Source organism: Nanorana parkeri, unplaced genomic scaffold (assembly GCF_000935625.1).
Source record: "Nanorana parkeri isolate BGI_ZX_2015 unplaced genomic scaffold, ASM93562v1 scaffold77, whole genome shotgun sequence".
NCBI classification, from domain to species: domain Eukaryota; kingdom Metazoa; phylum Chordata; class Amphibia; order Anura; family Dicroglossidae; genus Nanorana; species Nanorana parkeri.
The window spans coordinates 147,739-170,739 of record NW_017306345.1 but is presented as its reverse complement, the minus strand read 5'-3'; the positions used below and the strand labels follow the sequence as shown (position 1 = coordinate 170,739).

The 23,001-nt window shown below is 41.3% G+C and overlaps 1 protein-coding gene across 1 annotated transcript in view; it reads left to right on the top strand.

The window, feature by feature from the left end:
* Nucleotides 1–23,001, top strand: part of PKP1 (plakophilin 1) — a 54,785-nt gene that overhangs the window by 6,489 nt on the left and 25,295 nt on the right. The window contains exon 2 of the mRNA XM_018576832.1: nucleotides 3,786–3,895. Coding sequence (XP_018432334.1) covers nucleotides 3,786–3,895 — 110 coding nt within the window. The remainder of the gene's footprint in view (nucleotides 1–3,785; nucleotides 3,896–23,001) is intronic.

Sequence of the window (23,001 nt, the reverse complement as noted above, 5' to 3'; positions counted from 1 at the left end):
AGCTTTACATCCAAACACTCTGATGTGCCCTAGGCTAGGCTTCGATCTATGCCACATTTCAAATGAGGTTCTCATTTGCTAGTAAAACTTCGTCCTTTGCACTGAGATGAATTTCTGTGAAGTAGGTCTCATCACTAGTGATTTGGCTTGTTGCACCTGAGCCAATACACCATCCGTGTGGTATACTGTTCTGAGTCACTTTAAAGGTCCATGATGTGCCTGCAGTTTCCTTGGTAGCTACCTTAGTTCTTTTTCTTGTAGGTGCCTCTCGCTTTCGCTGCTTGGCTTTCCAGATTGAACAGTCCTTTTTCAAGTGACCAGACTTTTTGCAGCAAAAACACACTCTGCTTTCTCAAGTGACCAGACTTTTTGCAGCAAAAACACACTCTGCTTTCTTTGTTTTGCTTTGTGCTCTCATGCACCTTGAGGGCTTTCTCATTTTCTTCATTGTGCATATTTTTTTCCTTCTGTCATATTCCTAGATTCATTTTCCTTTGGCTTATTCCACTGTTATTTCCTGCTCAGGCCTGGTTTCTAGAGCATTAATACGAGCATAGTATGACTCTGAAAGGCTGCATAGCAGTAATGCTACCAAGTGGTTATCTTTACTGTCCTCTCCAATTGCACGTAGTTGTTCTATGATTTCCAGCATGCATTCACATGTTCACGCATTAGCTTGCATAACAGATATAGTTTACTGTTTAGGTTTGAACACTCATGCAGTTTCTGTAATGCAGTCCACATACCTTTAGCTGTATTTTCTTGTCTTATGTGGATGAGCTGGCCGTCTTCCACTAGCAGACGTATAATTACTTTTGCTTGCCTGTTCTTCTTTTCTCATTCCTCCATGGGTCCATTACTGTCGGTCTGTCTGTTCTCAGTACTTGCCACAACTCATCTTTGCTTTGCAGCATTTAAAGCTTGAACTTCCGTGGCTAGTAGTTGCTATTGTTGAGCTTTGCGATTGCAAACTTCATATCTGAACTGCTTACTTTTTTCAGCAGCCTGAATGAAGCTCTTGTTGACAGTGTTCTCTTTAGTGCCGTGGCCCATAACCTATTGGTTATGTGTTTAGATGAAGCACTGAAATCTAGTGCTCAAAATACATTGTTACATTAGCACAAGCTGTTGTATTCCCAACAAAACCATCCAGTAAACTTTCAATGTTAACCAGCAAACAATTAGATTGTACTAAAATCAGAAAGTCTACTCAATTACATTCATTTGAGTTCTTTGTATTCTACTGCAGGTAGATTTCAAAGAATTCTGTACTTGTGGGATGGGTAGATTGCTCTCTGTCTTTTTTTAACTTCCTATCTTTCTGCTTGCTGTATCCTCTTTCTATGGGTGGTTTTAATCTGAATGATTTGATGAGAAATGTTTATCACTGACACTTGTGATACCACAAACTTTCTGTATGTAAAAAGCTACAAGGATCCTACATATTGGGAACATCGTTCTGTCATTACAAACAGTTAAAGCCCAACATCAGTCAAAAAGTATTTTTTAACACCCCTCCCTCCCACCTGCTTTTGACCCATTCTCATAGGCTTTTGTTTCCCCTTACCTCGTGAAGTCAGATATACTCTCCTAAGTTCCCCCTCTAGGTCTCTCACCACCACTGTTTCCAGGTGGGGGTAGTCCACAAATCTGACAATGCAATGGCACCTTAGACCACTGGTTCCCTTCACTCCCCTCCACTGACATCAGTCCTCTTCTGGACCCTGACCAATGGACATCCAATAGGAACTGTCTATGTCATGTGGGTGCTGACGTGGACAGTCAAAAAAGGACCCACGCATTAAGTAAACAAAAGAGAAGACTCAAGGCTGTGACGTCATGTGACCTTGGCTTATAGTAAGTAAAAAGGGCTTTTAGATAGATATTTTCTTTATCCAGAGATCAGATAGTGGGGCGCAGGAGGGAGTGGTGGGCAGGGGTTCAACTTTATTCTGGAGGAAGGCTTTAAGCAAAAAGGAATTTCCAGATCAGCAGTTATACCAAAAGATAGTGGAATAGATTGTTGCCTGCATGAGGAGGTAGACTTAGTCCCCTAAGTGTGTTTAAATACTTTTTTTTAGCTTTGCATTGTCATTGCAGTGTACCATTTTCATGTTGGTAAGTGTGATGATTTCTAATTGAACTCACTCCCTTATAAATCCAACCCTTTTTTTTCTTAATTTTTTCTTTCACGACTGCACTGTGTTATGAGTGAATCTGGACTATTCCCATAGTAGGCAAGTTAACAGGAAACACAATTATCATTCTCTGTCTGTCTTCCTTGTGTTCTCCTACTGCCCCATTTTGTCTCTAGGAAACTCTTAATGTGAACCTGTGTCCAGCCCCTTGCACATTAAAGTAGAAGCACCTTAAAACAAGCTTTGATTTACTCCTATAGCCAGGGCCGGATATACTCTCTCCAAGCCAGGTTCTTCAATGCGCCCCCCTCCCCGCCAAGCCCTGCCCCCCATGGTGATTTATTTTACTTTTTAAATTTTGAATTATTTCTCATTATTTATACTTATTTTTTAATTTGTATTTTGTTTTATTATTTTTTACTTTTTAGCAATTTTTTTACTTAACTTTATTGCTATCACACAGGAGCTAACAAGCCCCTGTATGATAGCATTTGGAGGCGACAGGTTCTCTTTATTGTACAGGAGTTTGAGCACAGTACTGTGCTGGCTCTCCTGTGACAGCTGAGATGGGAAGGCTATAAGTGCAGCTCTCCCTTCTCAGTGTTTACATGGAGCAGAGCAGAGAAGGGATGTTCTCTGCTCTGCTACCTGTTCCTGAATGAATGTGCCAGGGGACCCCGAAAACCACAGCGGGAAGAGAGGCGTCCAGTGGGAAGCTAGGTGAGGTGAGAGCAGACCATGGAGGGGGGCGGTAGGGGGCAGAGCTGCAGGCATATTACAAATGATCTCTGCGACATCGCCGGGATCACTTGTACTAAAACACCAGCTTCCCAGCTCTGCATTTAGCCCTGCTTGCCTGAAGCAGGGCTAAATGTAGAAAATAAATACCCTCCCAGCAGCTGTGCTGCCCCTCTTCTTTCTGCTGCCCTGAGGCTTTACATAGTCTGGCCACAGGTGCACTTTTAACTCCAGTGTAAGTTTCTAGGAAGTTTTAAACCTACATAGGACCCCCACACAACAAGGCTTAGGCCTGTTTTTGTCATCTGAGGCTCAAAATGCCGTATTCTGAGAAGCAAGGGCTCTAACAACATATCTGGATGGTAGGGTAATGTGAGAAATGTGAGTATGGGATCTTCTCGTGTCTTCTATAAAGTGACCCTCTTACCACTAGCAAAGTTGTCTTTTAATTCCCCTTTGCACAAAAACCCTCCAATAAGCTCCTGTTAGTACTGCACATGGTCTTTGCAGCTCCATGTATTCCTAAGGGATGGCCATACTCACTATTGTCTCCAATGGTTCATGAACAGGGCAGTGGTGCACATGCACAGGAACAAGTGAAGCCTGTCAGAGGTTTTCTTAAGGTATGTGACTGGGTGGGCTGTACTCAAAGTGGAAGGGGGCTAATTAAAGTAAGACTTCACAAAATTCCTATAAGGGACAGTCTTTTTCAATTTCCTGGGTACAAGCCAAGCCACTCATTCATTTATGTGACAATGAAATAGTACAATTATCTGAGAACAAGCCATAACAACTAGTAATTTTTTTTTACAGTAAGTTAGTTTTCCTCTTAATGTTTTAGCTGCTATAATTATTTATTATAATGCATACTACTGCAGTGCTAATTTTTTTTGCATTTCCCTTTGATAGCTTCTTCTGCATATGAAACCCTGGAAGATTCTTACAATATGAATCGCAACAGCTCAGTTTCAGGCAATCAGTATTCTAAGTACCAAAGTGGTAACAACTGGGGGTACCAGGTAAGCTTGGTATATATAAAAGAACTGTGATGTTTTAAGATTATATTCTGTTTCTCCCCTGCAACATTTAACTTTTTTTTAGATACACCGTAAATATTTTGTACATATCTGCGCACATACAGCTTTTTTTTTTTTTGGTCCTCTTATCTAAGTGCTAATAAATTACCTGACTCTCTGGAGCAGGATCTCTCATCCTATCTACCCCTAGGGAACCCTTGCAATAATTTTAGGGTCTTCGGGAACCTCTACTAAAAACTACTCCACCTACCACTCTCTGCATGATGACAAAATTGTATGAGAAACTTTCGGTACTTAAATAAATATTAATAGAAAACAAAATGCAGATAGTGAAAATTTTGGTGAGCTGAGATGTATTTGAAGCTATTACATTAACATAGTAGAGCTTTAAAAATACAAAGAAATAGGTCTTATGCAATTGAGCTTGGTTCATGGTATCTGTTACTGATTTGTCTGGAATTTCTTGGCTCTCCATTTCAAAATTATTCTATAGGCTAAGATCTGCTGTTATTGCTTTCTTCTGCGTCTAAGCAAGACATAACTTGACATAAAGGCCAAAATTGTTACCGTCTAAAGCATTTAATTATCAGTTACATAATCAGCAAACTGCAAAGTAAATTGTAATATATGTCTCTTTTTTTGTATGTGAGCAAGAAAAGCGTGCTAACAAGTAATTTTCTTGTTGCTCTTATTAATTCAAAGACTGTAGAAATCAATGATTGCTTGTAATAGGCAAGAATAAATGTTCATGTTAGCATCATAACATGAATTATGAAACTTGCACGTAAGCACTATGCACAATTTGCATTTGGTACATTAAAGGAGAACTATGGGGTTAAGTCTTTTCCCCATAGTTCTCCTTAGGGTAACGGGAGGACACAAACTAGCATCCACCCGTCACCCTAGGCTTAGTATATTGTCGGGATCCGCTTCAGCTGCGGCATCTCTGCTGCTGCTCGCGGTATACTGAGACGTCGCAGCTGAAGCGGATCACGACAATTGTGCTGGGATCCGCCCAGCTGCATGACTGACAGCTGGCTCTGCCTATCTAGAGGCAGAGCCAGCTGTACCCGCCCCATCCCCCGTCCGTTCCGCCAGCAGCGCTGGCGGATCGGAGCACGGAGGGGGGGAATCCAGCCCCTCCCCTGTCACGGCAGAGAGCCGTGAAGAGGATCGAGAGGTGAGCGAACGCCGGTATGTGTTCGCTCACCTCCCGATCTACTGAGCCGACCTGTGACAGTCTTATTGTCACAGGTCGGCTACAACTATGAGGTGAGGGTAAAGCACTCACCTCATAGTTCTCCTTTAACCATCCTTACAGTGACAAAAAGTTTTCTTTAACTCTTGGCGCTAATGGCTGCCAGCTGAATGATCCACTTGCTGTTGCATACTCAAAGTTATCAACAGTTTTCACACAGACTTGAGGGACTGTTCATCCAAGGCTCTCGGGCTTCCACAATGAACAACCCAACATGGTATCACCCCGACTATGTAACACGGTAGCTTCCGGTCACATCACCATCTACCGGCCGCAGTCAGCCAAGATTGACGCGTTTCTGGGGCAAGCCCCCTTCATCAGAATCAAGTGATAGTCGGGGTGATACCATGTTGGGTTAACAGACAGTGTGGCCTCTCGTTTGTTGTTAAAGCCTGATGAAAACGTTTGTTTGTGAGTACATTTTTCCCTTGTTTTATTTATCCTAATAAACGATTTTACACACGGAGGTGGCGCTCTGTTCCCTTTTGTCTTCTACATCCTTAAAGTGAGCCTGTACTAACTTTAAAACATTTAAAAGTCAACGCAACCAGTAATGTCATCACGCCAATGGACCAAATACCCAATCCACCCTCCTTTCCCACTCTTCCTCCTTCCTACCCTTCTCTAAAACATTTCTATGATCACTTTCTGTTTATAGAGACAGTCATATAATAATTGTAACCAATTTGAATCTTCATATTCGTTTTGACATGTGTATGATAACTGTATTGAACCCTATATGCAATGTCTCTTTTACCTATGGAAACCGAATAAATACCTTGTTACAAATAAAAATATTTAAAAGTAAAACTCTGGCCTAAGAGTGGACAAAACAAGATACCTCGTATTGAATTTTATTAGCCAAAAAACCCTCTTCTGTGCTACTCTCTGATTTAGGCTGGCCATTCATTGCTCTATTTTTTTCGATCAACCCACCATCTAAACGAGAAAAATAGAGTAGATTGCTCCAACAACACTTAGGAGTGTGTCGATTAAGGAATCCCGCTGTTTTCCTGCGGCCACTGAATACCTGAGCAGAGCCGGCAGCTAATTGGCTGCCAACTGTGATCATACGAAGATTTTCCGGCTAGCTCCTTCGATCAGCTGATCCTCAAACAATGTCCGAAGTTCGCATAAAGTATGGGCACGCTTAGTTTCCCTTTGTGAGTGGAACCAAAATTTCCCTTACTTAATGGGGTTGATTTACATCACAGTGAATGTTCACTTAGCTTAGCGCATAAGGTAAAGCTGTGTTTAATCATCAACTTAAATGCAAGCAAAAATCAATTTTCTAATTTCCCTTGCATTTATTCATAGTGAACATTCCCCTTTAAAAAAATAACCCAATTGACTTGATTTATAAAACAATGTTGTTGCACTTTATTGATTATTTATATTTGGCATAATTGTGTCTAAGAAACTGATTTATAAATCCTCCACTCATTGTTTACATGGCCGAATGCCATTCGCATTACACTACCACCACTAGAGGAGCATATGAATTTCTGTTAATGGCATTCCCCAAGCTATATGTTGGTTGGAAGAAATTAACCCCTTAGTCTTTGCCATATAACTTTTGGCATGAAAAGCAGTATCTTTATTAAAGACTATTTGGATAATGCTTCCTCAAAGAGTGATTCCATTTTTTAAAACAGTCTATAGTCTAATATCTGTAATTTTTGTCATAAATGTAAATTCTGTACTAATTAAAAGTATGGACCTATAGAATTGTATATTTTCTTTACCGAGATCTAGTAAGGATTTTGCCTGTAAAATCCTGATTGGCTATTGTCTAAATTGGCCCTAGTATGTATGTGCGGGTCTAAAAATTCCAACTGCAGCCTCCTAGGGCAGACTTTACTGAGTGGCTAATGAAGCTGTGAAATGCAGTTCAGGTAAGGAGCCACAGAAAAAGTAAGCTTCCAAGGTTAGATGTGCACCAAAGATCACAACATGGTCATGGTAGTGTTATATTATAATATTCATTTGGTTCATTGCTTAGTTTTAACAATGTTATAGCTGCAACAGTTCTGTTGCAGTACGTTTCTGTGATAAGAGTAGTACAATAAGCCTGTCAATTTGGGTGGTTTGGCCAGTTTTAGGAACTGGATTCCTGCTTATGGCTTGAGGGTCAGACAGAGTTTTATTTTGCCAATTTGAGCTTTTTCATAGAGAGCTTAGTTAATGTAGTCAAAAACCATCCAGACTTATTTTTTTCAGGTGTAGTGTTTATATCTTTAATGGTCTGTTTCAGTGACTGCTTGCTCATGTAAGAATATATTAAATTGCCTTTAGCTTCTTAATAGATATTGATTTATATTCAGCTTTTAGGCTAATTTCACAATTGCGATCTTTGTGCTGGCGAGAACTCCCCAGTGATGGGATTGCTAGAACAGGCAAAGGCACTCACTTGCTTTGCATGTTTTGCTCCCTCATAGCCTTGGGCAGAGAGGCATCACTCCCTTGTTGCTGAAAATGCTGAAGAACAGGAGCAGACTAGCATGCTGGAGGGTCCCCTATGCTATTATGTAGGGTGAAAATACAATTAAAACCTATCAGTGGAGGCTGATAATGGCCCCCATTTCTTCGTTTGAATTATGTTTTTGCTCTACAAATACAGTGCCACTGTGAACACTCCAGTGTTCCTTCATAACTGAGGAGATAGTAAATGTCCTATTTTTTTATGTTTATGAATGTACAGGAAGCGCACTGAACCGATCACTTCCTGTCCATTCATAATAGGGAAGATAGTAAGCATACTATCTCCTAAGTTTTTGAATGAACAGGAAGCACTCTGTACTGAGTCCTTCCTGTGCAGTGAGTATTGGGACTGCAGAGGAGAAGGAGATTGGGGACGCAATCTCTTTCAGCTTTCCACAGACCTTTTAAGTATTACTGTCATGCTTGAGCCCCTTGCCCCATCTGTCTTAGATGGGGGTAAATGTATCAGATAAATGTAATGTAACAAGATAAAGCCTGATTTCTATCTCTTCTAATGACATGGCAGAAAAAAAAAATCAAAGCTCTTGGAGAGATTAAAAAGAATTTTGTTCTGGCATGTTTTCAAAAGATGTAACTCCACTCCTCCCACTCAAATGTATTCAAATAATTTGTCCCATCAAGCCAACTTTCATCTCATAAGCAAGCAGGTAAAAAATGTCAGCCCAGATGCTTCCCCTTAGAAAGTTGCAAATGTTTTAGAAGACAAAAAGTGCTACCCAGTGCAGAATGACCTGCTATAGAAGCAAAGTGTGTACAAAAGTCATGCTACATGCTCTTTGCACATTAGTGAATGGCATCTAGTTAAAAGTGTACTATAGGCAAACCTTTTGTTGGCTACGGTTCTCCTTTGTGTCACAGGAGTACATTTACTATTGTACTCCTGTGACCCAAAGTCAGCATATAGCAGGTTACTGCCCACTGTTTGCTGACAGCATCCTGCAAGGTATGTGAACTGACAGGCCCTGCTCTCTGCAGGGAGAAACCATGAACTGAATGATCAGCGGTTTGTGATCGCTCAGTTCTTGAGCTATAGAGTCGGCATGTGACAGCTGCTCATGCAGTTTTTGTAATACAATTCTCTTTTCTAATGTGGATGAGCTGGTTGTCTTCAACTAGCAAACTTATGATTGCTTTTGCTTGCCTGTTTTTCTTGTCTCATTCCTCCGTGGATCCATTAGTGGGTCTGTCTGTACTCAGTACTTGCCACAAGTCATCTTTGCTTAGCAGCATTTCAAGCTTAAACGTACATAAGGCCTGGTTCACACCTGGGCGTTTTACAGCACGTTCCTACGCTCTGTAAAACGCTCAACATGTGAAAACCAATGATTGCCTATGGGCATGGTTCCCACCTGGGTGCTTTAGAGCGTGTAGGAACGCGCTGCAAAACGCCCTAAGCCCAAAGAAGTACAGGAGCTTCTTTGGGGTGTATTTGCCGCGTGTATCCATTGTGATACTGCCAGGTAGCCCTCGGAAACACGCGTTTGTCATGCGTTTTTTAACCGTGAATCGCTGTAAAAACGCACGGCATGAAACGCGTGACAAACGCGCATATTCGATACGCCTAGGTGTGAACCCAGCCTAACTGGTAGTTGCTATTGTTGAGCTTTGCAATTGCAAACTTCATATCTGAACATTTTGGCCTTCCACTACACAGGATATCCTCCCTTCAGTCTATGATGAATGCAGCTGCCAGACTCATCCACTTGACCAACCGCTCAGTGTCTGCAACCCCCCTCTGCCAATCCCTGCACTGGCTTCCACTCGCCCAGAGGATAAAATTCAAAATATTAACAGTCACTTATAAAGCCATCCACAACTCTGCCCCCCGGATATATCTCAGACCTTGTCTCAAAATATCACCCTAACCGTCCACTCCGCTCTTCCCTAGACCTCCTGCTTTCCAGCTCCCTAGTAAACTCCTCCCATACTCACCTCTAGGACTTCTCTAGAGTCTCTCCCATCCTCTGGAACTCTTTACCCCAACCTGTCCGTCTATCTCCCACCCTGACTGTCTTTAGGCATTCCCTGAAGACTCTTCTCTTCAGGGAAGCCTATCCCACCTCAACCTAACCACTGAACCATCACATTCTCAAACAATTCATCCCCACACAGCTACCTCCTCATGTATCATTTCCCCCTCCTCTTTCAGATTGTAAGCCCTCAGGGGCAGGGCCCTCCTTACCATCCTGTCTTGAATTGTATTGTAATGTCTTCCTTACATTGTAAAGCGCTGCACAAACTGTTGGCGCTATATAAATACTATGTAATAATAATAATAATAATAATTTTGCCATCTTTCAGTGGTTTGGATGCAGCTTTTGTTGACTTGCAGTGTTCTTTTGTAGTGCCTAGGCCCATTACTTGCTTAAAAGAATATTACATCTGAATACAGCATTGTGAGGAAAACATAGATAGAAATACAGCTTCCTGAGTATTATAGATAAGCATGCACATAATGAGTAACATTGCACAACACTGCCATCTACAGCTCAAAAGACATGTCACACTACATTAGAATATGCTGTTGCATTTCCAACACACTTCACCGCAAATGTTGTGAAACTTTCTCTTCCCACAGATGACCCCTCGTGCTCCACATTACCAAAGACCAGGGTTCTCTTAAGCTGCCCACACACCTTACAATTTATCTACAGATTTTCTGAGGTCAGATGGAAAAAGTGCAACAGATTGGCCCAGGTGGAGATTACTTCATCCACACAGTTAAGTGTAGATGGAGGAATCTGTTGCACCTTTTCCATCTGACCACAGAAAATCTGCAGATAAATTGTAAGGTGTGTGGGCAGCTTAAGGTAATGCATGCATTTTACTTCCTTGCAGGTACTTCTTTTTCCAGCATATTTGAGCGACAGAGTCGCTGGAAAAAATATTATAGTAATTAGCCACACTGGGAGTGCATTGTTTTCAGTGGGTCAGATGACTTGACCTGCATTATGAGAAGGAGCAGAAATACATAACCACTGTGTAGAACTACTAGAATATATATTTGTATTCCCAAGGAAAATGTTTAGGGGTATGCATTCTAAACTGGCAAGGTTCACACAGACCATAATCTTTAGCTCTGTGTTGGATGGTGCATAATGGGGTTGCACTTTATTTACATGCCTTAGTGCCACTTACCTAGGACCCACTTCCTGTATATTGTAACCAACTATCAAGCCATAACTAACTTGCTAAAGTTTTTGTTCTTTAAAAACACCCTTTAAAAACCTTTGTGAATTCCTACCATTCAATGAACATGCACTTTTGTAGGTATTATAGAAATCACATTTTCAATTTAAAAAAACCCTTAGTAGGGAATTCTCATATAAATTAGGTTATTGAGTAAACTATGGAACCCATTTATCATGGAAGATTTCTATAAAGTGACTCAATTGCAGCATTGTATGACTGTCAAAGGCGGATTGTGAAACAAAAAAAAAAAGGGTTGGAATGATTAAGACATATGCCAGAAAATGCAAAGGATTCAGACTAGACAGTCAAACATCTGCAAAATCTGAAACAACTGACCTTACATGCTTGAATATTTTGGAGATTTGTAGTCTTTTGACATCCCTGAGATGTATGCAATAATTGTTCCATTTTTAATTGACGATAACTCAACATGATTGTTATCTAACGTCTAGGGTTGCGACCTTTTCTTCAAGAGAAACCCGAACACTCTAGCGACGTGCTGGCATTTGTTTTGGAGAATGAGTCGCTGCTTATTCATATGTAAATATTACAGTTGCGACTCTGCTTTACCAGTACATACTATTGGTAACTCACTGAAAGAACACAGTCTATTATCGTGCTAACATTTGCCAATATTAAGCTGGCCATACTAATATAGATTTCTCCATCCATGCGAAACAGCATAGATGGATACATTTTCCCTGCTGGGCTATTGTATTCTGACAGTCATCACAATACCTGAACAATTCCAAATAATCCTAAATTATAAGTAGTTTTACAGTGCTGATAATATTCAAGGACTTGCTAGGACCCAAAACTGATGTAAACAATTCACCAGGAAAGGCAACTGCAGCTGTGCTTCCTCAAGGCCTGTACTGTAGCACTCCTTCATAGCAGCCAGTAACTTAGGGACACCTCCCAGGATCGGAGATCCCCACAGCTTCCTATACCCCTAGGCCCCCAGGCTGGGGCCTGGGGCCTAGATTGGTGGATTACAGATGCATCCCCCCAGGGTGAAGACCCTCAACTGTAGCAAACAGAATAAGAAAATGTAAACAAAAGGGGTCCCTTTCAATCCATACCAGACCCTTTAGGTCTGGTATGAATGTTAGGAGGGACCCCCAGTTGGAAGGGGGACCCCACAGTGTTTTTTTTTCTATTATTTGTTTACATTTTGCTTTGGCAGACTTTTTTCCCCCGCTTCGGCTGTGTGTTTGGCTTAGCCAAGCTGATGCATATGCATTCAGCTCGGCTGAGATCTTCGGCTGATGTAGGGCTATTGTGAATAGTCCATACAGCAGTTCTTCGGTTCGGCTGAACAGAAGGCTTCCCGCAGCAAAAGCGAGCCGAAGGTTCAGCTTAATCCTTTGGCTCGATAATGAATAACCCACTTAGAGTACACTAGCCAGCACAACTAAGCTGACTAAGTCTACACTAACAGATCACAAAGATATAGGAGAATTTGGAAAAATACCTCATCCCTACACAAACTATGCAAATGTTTACAAGCATGTTTGCCAAAACACTTCCTTCCACTGTGTGTACGCTCATGGTGGTATTTTTTTTTATAGACTTTAGTAAGTGTGAACAGTTTAAACAAGTTTGAACAAGTAATAAAATATGGAGCAAAGCTGAAGGTGAGGAGAGGAAATGTGTTATCTATATTAACTCACCAAAAGTGTGTTCTTATTTCTAAACTGTCTATAAAATATATCTAGTGGATTGTGATTTGCTGCAATAGGCAACACATCCCCTTTCCAGATTTAACATGTGACCTGTAATGTTTCTCTGTGCTGCCTTTTTAAATACCATTTCCAGGTGCAGCTATGCTAAATAAAAATAAAAGTAGTGCTTTGAAATGCTGTATATACTTTTAGCATTGGTTTATAGTTTTTCTGTAGCACTTTTAGATTTTAAACTTTGCAACCTAAGCACACTAAACCCGCAGAAAGAACACAACAAAGAGTATTTATATTCATCATATATCTTTGTGATGATAGTGGCAATAACCCAGGGGTGTTAAGTATGAGATATGATAATACACCCAATTGCTTTTGTAGCTGCTCCTGGTTTTTGCCTGTTTTCTCTGCTGTTTCCCCAGCAACAGACAGAGAGGAAGAATGTGTCCCTCCTGTGCCTTGAGCTATTGGGGCCACACCCACATTACTACTTAATCATACAATTGCAAAGTATTAACCCTAGGTTGAAGAGTCATATTTGTGTCCTCACAAAGCCATCAGTCCTCAGGTTTTACTATGGTGTTTAGGCAGGGCCGGTGCAAAGATTTTTGCCAACTCAGGCGAAGGTGCATTTTGCCGCCCCCCACGCACGCACACACGCACGCACGCACACACGCACACACACACACCACTCCAACATCCCCATACAGCATACATTATATCTGTACTCCATTAAGCTTTAGTGGTTATGATGCTTAAAGTGATCGTTTAACTTATTTATCTTTTACACAGTTCACGGACGTATCGGGCAGTTCCCGGGAAGGACAGGCTGCTGCGTGTGATTTGTAGGCAGCAGCCTGTTCTTCTCTATGGGAGGACGCGGCCGTACGCTCAACTGAATTGCACATTTGCACGGGTGCGGATGTCCATACTAATACGCAGACAGGATGGATCCTATCTGCATCCGAGCAGGGACACAAGCACCCGCACGGATGTGTATGGGCCAACGCTAAGCAGTGTGAATGAGGCCTTAGTGTTGCAGGGAAGCCGGGGTCTCAGATGGGCTGTAAAGGATCTCTGGTGGGCTCTGCAGGGTGTCAGGCTGAGACCACCATAGACCCTGCACATCCCACCATAGATCTTGCACTGCCCACCTGAGTCCCTGCAATCCCCACCAGAGACCCACCCCGAGCCCACCATAGACCTTGCACAGAGACTCTAAGGTGGGCTGTGGAGGGTCCCTTTCCCTGCACACATGCTGCTCCTCTTACCTGCAGCTCCCCAGCCTGCTTTCAGGACATGCCTCTTCTTCCTCCAGCCACGAAGCATCTTGCTGGAGCCTCTGCTGGCCGGGGGCGCGTCTCCCATGGTCCCATCTTCTGTGCCCCATATCATCCTGTGCCCTCATGTCATCCTATGCCCCCATGTCATCCTGTCTCTCCATGCCATCCAGTGTCTCCATGCCATCCTGAGCCCCATGTCATCCTATGCCCCATGTCATCCTGTCTCTCCATGCCATCCAGTGTCTCCATGCCATCCTGAGCCCCATGTCATCCTATGCCCCATGTCATCCTGTCTCTCCATGCCATCCAGTGTCTCCATGCCATCCTGAGCCCCATGTCATCCTATGCCCCATGTCATCCTGTCTCTCCATGCCATCCAGTGTCTCCATGCCATCCTGAGCCCCATGTCATCCTATGCCCCATGTCATCCTGTCTCTCCATGCCATCCAGTGTCTCCATGCCATCCTGAGCCCCATGTCATCCTATGCCCCATGTCATCCTGTCTCTCCATGCCATCCAGTGTCTCCATGCCATCCTGAGCCCCATGTCATCCTATGCCCCATGTCATCCTGTCTCTCCATGCCATCCAGTGTCTCCATGCCATCCTGAGCCCCATGTCATCCTATGCCCCATGTCATCCTGTCTCTCCATGCCATCCAGTGTCTCCATGCCATCCTGAGCCCCATGTCATCCTATGCCCCATGTCATCCTGTCTCTCCATGCCATCCAGTGTCTCCATGCCATCCTGAGCCCCATGTCATCCTATGCCCCATGTCATCCTGTCTCTCCATGCCATCCAGTGTCTCCATGCCATCCTGAGCCCCATGTCATCCTATGCCCCATGTCATCCTGTCTCTCCATGCCATCCAGTGTCTCCATGCCATCCTGAGCCCCATGTCATCCTATGCCCCATGTCATCCTGTCTCTCCATGCCATCCAGTGTCTCCATGCCATCCTGAGCCCCATGTCATCCTATGCCCCATGTCATCCTGTCTCTCCATGCCATCCAGTGTCTCCATGCCATCCTGAGCCCCATGTCATCCTATGCCCCATGTCATCCTGTCTCTCCATGCCATCCAGTGTCTCCATGCCATCCTGAGCCCCATGTCATCCTATGCCCCATGTCATCCTGTGCCCTCATGTTATCCTGTCTTCATGTCATCCTGTGTCTCCATGCCATCCAGTGCCCCCATGTCATCCTATGCCCCATGTCATCCTGTCTCTCCATGCCATCCATGCGGGGCCACTTACGTCACTCACTGACGTAGCCAAGGACGAGACAGACTAAGTCTGTCACTGCACAGGTCAGCGCCGCTGCGGCCGGCGGGGACTCGTCCTTCAGATGCCGCCCGCAGCGGCAGCCAACACTGGTCTCGTTCGGACGGCCGGAGCTTGACTTATGCCGGGCGGCCGACTGTCAATTTTCCGCCCTGTTCCCTGGCGCCGTAAGGCAAGTGCCCATGTTGCCTTGCGCTAGCGCCGGCCCTGTGTTTAGGAATAAAATGATGTTAGATACAGCTGTACAGATGCAGAAATTGGATTTGTATACATCAAAAATACATATCACATGTGTAGCAATTACACATACTTTTTAAGAATTAAAGGGGTCATTTTTTTATGCACACTGGGGAATTAACAGGGAACAGAGCTGCACTTTATTCAGTAAACTAAGTAATCATTTTGTAGTTCCTTAGTAAATTAACTCTATAGTGAAAATTGTATTTTTAAAATACATTTTGCTTCTAAAATTGCAGCAACAAAGCACAAAAGTAGACGGTAGTAAAGGTAACACTGAATACAGGATCATATCTCTTAAGCTGGCCATACACATATAGATTATCTTCAGATTTTCTATGGGCAGATATGGAAAAAGTGTGGGTGGAGGAATCTCCCACTGGGCCAAGCTTCAGTATCTTGCTAGTCGGCCCCGCTGGCTCTCAAAATACCTGAACAGTCTGATTGGATGCAGGCGTTGGATGTTCAGGTATTGACGAGCAAGATACTGAAGCTAAGCCCAGTGGGAGATTCCTCCATCCACACAGTTTAGCGTAGATGGAGGAATCTGTTGCACTTTTTCCATCTGACCATAGAAAATCTGCAGATAATCTATAGGTGTATGGCCAGCTTTAGACTACATCTCCCATTCTAATTATGGACCTTCCTGTACTACAGCTACAGATTCAGACTCATTTTCCAAGTGTCACTATTCAGCAGATGTGAATATTAGTTTCAACTACAGTTCTCATTCACATCTATACAATGTATGTTCCTGCATCACACAAGATCACATGTGACACTGTTGGGACACTGCAATGCCATTATGTCTTAATCCCAATGCATCTAGCCGTCACATGTGCATTGCACCGAACCGCAATGCATGGTAACGGATTACCATGTGTTGTGGTGTTATGGGTTTTAAAAGAGGGTCATGCAACTCTTTAGTAAGATTTAGATGCTGTAGGCTTTCCAACGCACGAAAAACGTACTGCACCACACAGGGCTAACTCTGGTCTGATCGTCTGAAGCAGCTCCTATTTTCATGTATTCAGACAGCAGTAAGTGTCTGAATACAATAACAAGCTGTTCAGATTCCTCCATTCACGCTGTTTAGCATGGTTGGGGAAATTTAATTACTAAACGTAGGCTGAACAGGTGAAATCTACACGTCAATGGCTAGCCTAAAGGTTCCCATACACCTTGCGAATATTGCAATATTGTTGATGGGAAGTGCACAACCGCAAATACTGTACAACTTTAGATTGTACAGTAGATTTTCGCCTTTCAAGCAGCATAGAATTTCAGTCGAATTGGATGAAAATCAACGGTTTAGTGCAGTTTTCATGCAACAAAAATTAAACGATGAAAACTGAACATGTGCAAAAGAAAATTTGGTCTTTTGATCGACGAAAATCGGCCAGTTAGTGGTGCTGACGAACAATAATCGCAAATTACATTGGTCTGTGCATGATGAGCTGTTTGAACGAAAATTGAACGAGGGTGTGCTGAAAAGTTGTACAATGGTTGTAAGGTGTATGGCCACCTTTTAGTTTCTGTGTGTTCTAGATAAATATGTAAAAGAGATCACCTTGATGGAAATTAATTTCTCAAGAAGTGGTAAAGTGTATAGCTCCACTTTCTGGTTTACAGTGCTGTATTGCATTACTGCTACTTCTCACATTGCATACCTATGAGTCGGACGAATTATTGAAAACAATGCACTCTCTATGTGGCTGATATCTTATCTCAATAGTTGGTTAGGTGTATGGAAATCCTAACAGTGGACTTTTGGTCTGTTAACTATACCATTGAAAGCATTTTGTTTGATAAGTGTTAAAAAATGCCTGTTGATACTGTCAGAAATCCAGTGCTGTGATGTGTCCTCTCTGGTGCTATCAAAACAATGTTATCAGACCTGTCTAGTTCTCTCTGTGGACCACAGAACATCTCCTCACTATAGTAATAACATCCTGTCCTTGCATGACAACACTGCTGCTTTGTAAAATATTATAGCGAGTGGCCTTTATGACAGGAAACGTGTTACTGGTAGAATAAACAGGAAAAAAAAAGTAAAAGAAAAGGAAACTAATGCAGCCAGCACCTGTAAGGACTTTCTTTTTTCCTTGTCCTGAGCATATATGTTATGAAAATGAAAGAGCGATATTGCCAATCATGTTTTGCATTTAACTTAGCGGAGCCCATCAGTGATGATACCACCAGGGCTAAACAGCTGACCAGAAATATATTCCACCATCTTTTATACTGCTTTTAATTTTCATTCTACATATGGGATGCATTTGTTAGGTAAATTTCACTCAGAACATAGTTCCACTAACAGGCATGCTGTAAGACCCACTCTAGCATATCCTTGTATTAGAATATATATATTTTTAATGTTCACTTTGTATCAATATTAACCGGTAATAAAGGAATTGGTCACAACCTGTTTGTGATATGATAATGATGTTGCCCACTTGAGAATATGTTTGGTAGGGAGCAGATCCCTAGGCAATGTAAACATGAAACTGCATGTCGGTTACATTCATAATTATCTCTTTCTGATTAGAGCACAGTACCAGGCTTTGTTGTTTACATTTAAATTACAACTGTCAAATTAACAGCACTACTGATTTCAGTTTTCACTTATTAATCTGCTAAAGTGTATACTTATGTTCAATGCATTCATTGTTCTGTAAGCAGTGTGCATATAATATCGAAATAATGCTGATTTTCTGCATTATATTCATTAAGATGCTTGGTACAAAACTCTTACATGACAAGCACCACAATTATTTATTAAAGTATGAAATTCACTTCAAACATCCCATACAACGTGCTGCAGGAGCTAATAGAGCAAGTACAGGTTTTCTTAACATGTAAATAAGGGTGTTTATCTTTGAAACTCCTATTTGCAAGATATGTCAAATAGCCCCCAAAACATTACAGAAAATTCTATTTTATTTTAGCTATGCCACCACTTATTTAGTGCACATTGGGACACTCCTGAGCAAGCCACATGCATTCATATAGGTAAGCAAAAATTTGAACACGCCCAGTTATTAGAAGCTGAGGGGGGCTTTTAAGTATTCTCAAACAACCTTCACATCAAATAATGTAAAAAGATATACAGGGTTATTCACAAAAGGGTGAAGAGTTTGGAGAAGGTAGGAGAAGTGAACAATCTAGGCCAGAATAGCTGATTTGGAAAAATTCTCCAATTCAGCTCACTTTCCAGTTCAGCTATGTTGTCCTAGATTGTTCACTTCTCCTGCCTTCTCCAAACTCTTCACCCTTTTGTGAATAACCCTGATAAACTTTTATTTACAACCAAATTGCAGATAGAAACACATTGCAATAAAACCAAATCAATACATGATGGTAAAAATTCCATATGATAAAAAACAGAAAAGACAAAGTAGTCCCATGTCAAAAGCAGTTCCATACACCATGGATTGAAGTGGCAGTGATGTATTGTGGGTTCCTCAACATGCTTTGCCAGAAAACAGCTTCTTCAGGAGAATTTTATAACTACACAAAAGATGCTATTGAAGCAAGATTAACAAATTAATATTTTTACCAACAGGCGACCACAGTACCATTTATAAAGAGATGATGCCATCTGAAATCTTACAATAAGACCAGTTTGTACTTGTTTTAGCAGACCAACTGGAAGCCACCTGCACCCCAAGGGGGCCACCAGAGGAACAGCACACACAGACAGGTGGAATATATAACCGGCCAGCAAGGAGAAGCTGAAAAAAAGAAAATAGATATATGTATGCCTATTGAATGCCCAATTAACCATGGCTTATGACTTTTACAGGCAGAATATGGGTTTGAATATGTTTGCAGTAGCTACTATGTCTCAATTTTGGTTTACTTTGTGGTGAAGTCACTTATGGGTGATAGATCTCATCTTGTTGAACTTGGGATGGGTCTGTGCTGAAGGAGTTGGCACTATAAGTCTATTTTATAAAAAGTCTATTTTATAAACACAGTAGCGGCGTATTCTTGACCTGTGCTGGATTGGCCTCTTGTATTGATCATTGCTTCAAAATTTGACACTTCTATTCACACTGTGTTAGTACACACTATTAAGATGGTTCACTTTACACATGTGACTATTCTAGGAGGTTTGCTTTTTTCCTCTTCTAAAAAGGGACCTAGTCACTTCATGGATTTAATTGTCTCTTTCTTGACTTTATGGGGGTGATTTACTAACCTAAACACACGCACGCACCAGGTGCGTGTGATTTTCACACAGCAAAACGTATTTATCAACCAAAAAGTCTCTTAAAGCATATTTCCACTAATGCCATATATGGAAAAATCATGCACATGATGCATATATAATGCTGCTTCACAGTTTAGACAAAAATGGTTAGCTCATGCATTTACATTCCTGCATTCATCAACGCAAGCAACACAACATAGAGCTAATTTACACAACATCACCTTGCAATTCATGCTTGGCTTTGCACAACACACCTGCTGGGTGTGTACACACTACAAAGGTGTTTAGATTTCACCCATAGATCATGCTGGGAGGGAACACACTACAGAGGTATATACATGTTCGTGGTGTGTTTATAAGGTTAGTAAATCAACCCCAATGCCTCTATCTTCCCTCCGGGTTGTGTCCTGGTAGTTATTTTGCTTGTAAAAGTTGTAAGCTATGGTTAATTGGGCATTCAATAGGCATACATATATCTATTTTGTGTCCGGTTATATATTCCACCTTTTTGTGTGTTATGTTCCTCCCGCGGGTGGAGGCGGCTTCCGGTTGCTCTTTATAAATGGTATTGTGATTGTTTGTTGGTAAAAATATTCATTTGTCAATCTTGCTTCAATAGCATCTTCGGTGTGGTTATAAAATCATCCTGAAGAAGCCGTGTCGAGGAACCCACAATACATCACCGCCACTTTAATCCATGGTGTATGGAACTGCTTTTGACATGGGACTACTTATTTCATATTTTGTCTTTTTATCATATGGAATTTTGACCAGCATGTATCAATTTGGTTTTAAAGCAATGTGTTTTTATCTGCAATTTGGTTGTAAATAACAGTTTACCTGTTTTTACATAATTTGATGTAAAAATCGTTTGAGTATATTCAAAAGCCCCCCTTAGCTTTTAATAACGAGGTGTGTTCAAATGTTTGCTTTCCTATATGATTATATATGGGGTGAAATAATTGTGACCTTTCTCTACTGTAACGCCTCTGATATTTCTGATATAAGCCACATGGGTTGGCGAATTTGCTGTAGGTACGCTATAACAGGTGCATTGTAAATAGTGTATGCTTGGATATACACAGTACCTGTAGATTAAAAGAGAACTATAGCCAAACCTTTTTGGGCTTTAGTCCTCTTTGTGTAACAGGAGTACATTTCCTTACGTACTCCTGTGATCCAAAAACGGCATAATGCAGGCATATAGCTCGCTATATGCTGACAGCACAGAGCCACGCTACAGCCGAGAAAAATCCCAACAATACAATATGGATTCATCCCTCTGCCTGATTGATAGCTGGCTCTGTCTATCTAAAGTTCTTGAGCTAGAAAGCCGGCAGGACACATCTGCAGTGTCACACGCCAGCTTAAAAGTATTGGGGAGAGTATATTTTACTCTCCCAATAGTTCTCCTTTAAAGTGGCAGATAAAATAATAGCATCTTTTGTGTGTAGGAGTATAGAGGAATTTTAAACGATCTCTGGAGCCTGCCATATAGATATATTCATAGGTGAACCACAAATGTCTTAATGGGAGGAACATTTAATTATGATTTCATTATGCATAATCTGTAGGATCCAATTTTAATCATTCATACAATGATGGTTTGTGGTATTATGGATTCTGCACATCCAAAAAATCCCTGTTACCATTTTATGTTATATTATAAGCACAGCATTTGGCAAACATAAAGAAAATCATTGTTCATTAGCATAGTTTTCAGATGTTCAGAAAAATGGTAAAACACATTTTTTTGGCACTGGCAAAAAACGACTATTCCTAGTTGCTGTGCGGTCCACACCTTTTTGCTCTCCTTGCCCGTCTATTGGCTACAGAATGTGAATTGGCTAATAAAGGGACGTGCAGGATGGAACTGGTAGCACAGTCACTGTAAAGCCCCGGGCACTTTTTGTATTGTACTTTTAAACATAATAAAAAAATGATTTTGAAATTGAAACTCAAGTTTTAACTGTTCAGTTGAATTTTTTTTTAAATGTATACATTTTCTGTGGCAGGCAAGGGAGTAGACACAGCAACAGCAACTACAGCAGTTACGTACCTCAAGAATATATTAACCATTAAACTTTGCATTCTCCTATGGGAAGCATGACTTCAAACAGCTCTAATGAGATGCTTCTGTGTTCTCATCAAACTCATAAAGCCAAAAATTATATTGTTTAGCAGAGGGGATAGTTTCAAGTAGCTGGTTCTTTTCTCCATCTGAAGATAAAAAAAAAATTAGAAACAGTTATAGCTAATATTGTAACACTGAATTATTTGCCTTTTTTTATTTATTTATTCAGCAATTACGAGCAAGTTATTTATTCTTCCAATAGTTAAATACCATATTAGTTGATAACTTACAGCATATGAATCCCAACAGTTGCATAATAACGGTACTGTATATGAACACTGGTGATTCCACTGCATTTTGCATTACATAGTTAGATTGAAAAAAGACTCAGGTCCATTGAATTCAACCAATAATAAATAAAAAATAAATTGTGGTCAAATTTGTTCCTGACCACTAAGGCAAATGTATATTCCCCGGAGTAGCAATCAATACTGTTTTTCTTATAAAAATGATTAGCAAGTTATATTCGGTTCATCTATTAACACATACAGTATAACGGTTAAAAAAAATCAACTGAGCTGGCTAGAATTAGCACGTGTGAAAATGAAGAAGCCTTTCTGTATGCAGAGGTTAGATCTTGTCTGCTTGGCACAAAAGTGGTGCCCCTAGTTAATTTCATCATGCTTCCATTATTTAAGTACAGCTATATTTTGGCAACTTTGCTGCTGTTCCCTTCAAAGTGACACTAAACTCAGGAGTAAAATCTTAAAAATGAGTTGAAGTACTTTAAAGTGATATTAGAGTAAAAAGAATTTTAAGCTATTTCATATGCTTAAGAAATCACTTACAATGGATGCTGCGCCTTGATATTTAGAAGTTTAAGTTTCTTACAGAATCAGTTATTCCCCTGAACATTTGTTCTGACTTCCTGTTTCAGAGTGACTCCTTTCTCAAGCAGACTGCTATGCAGTTACCCTTGTATGTGCTAGTAAGCTGTGTGTGTCTCCACAAACACACAGACACAGCAAATCAAGCTACTTCCCTTCCTGCTGGCCCCCCTCCTCCGAGCTAGTAGATGAACAGTTGCTGGAGTCTGCTCTGTCCTTTGTCTGTGATCTTGTACTGGACAGGAAGTTCAGGGAAGATGGGCTGAGAGACTTGCAAGCAGCTGTTCAGAAACATGATGATTGTAAGTGTTTGGGCAAAAATCTAAATGCAATGCTTTGCTGGGCAATGTACTGTATATTTGTTTTACCTGGATTCATTATTGAAAAAACATTTGAGAGTTTTATACAACTTCAACTATTAAAAACAATTTAGCTTATTTGTGTATCACTCAGCTGTAGATCCTCAAATCATCTCTGAATTG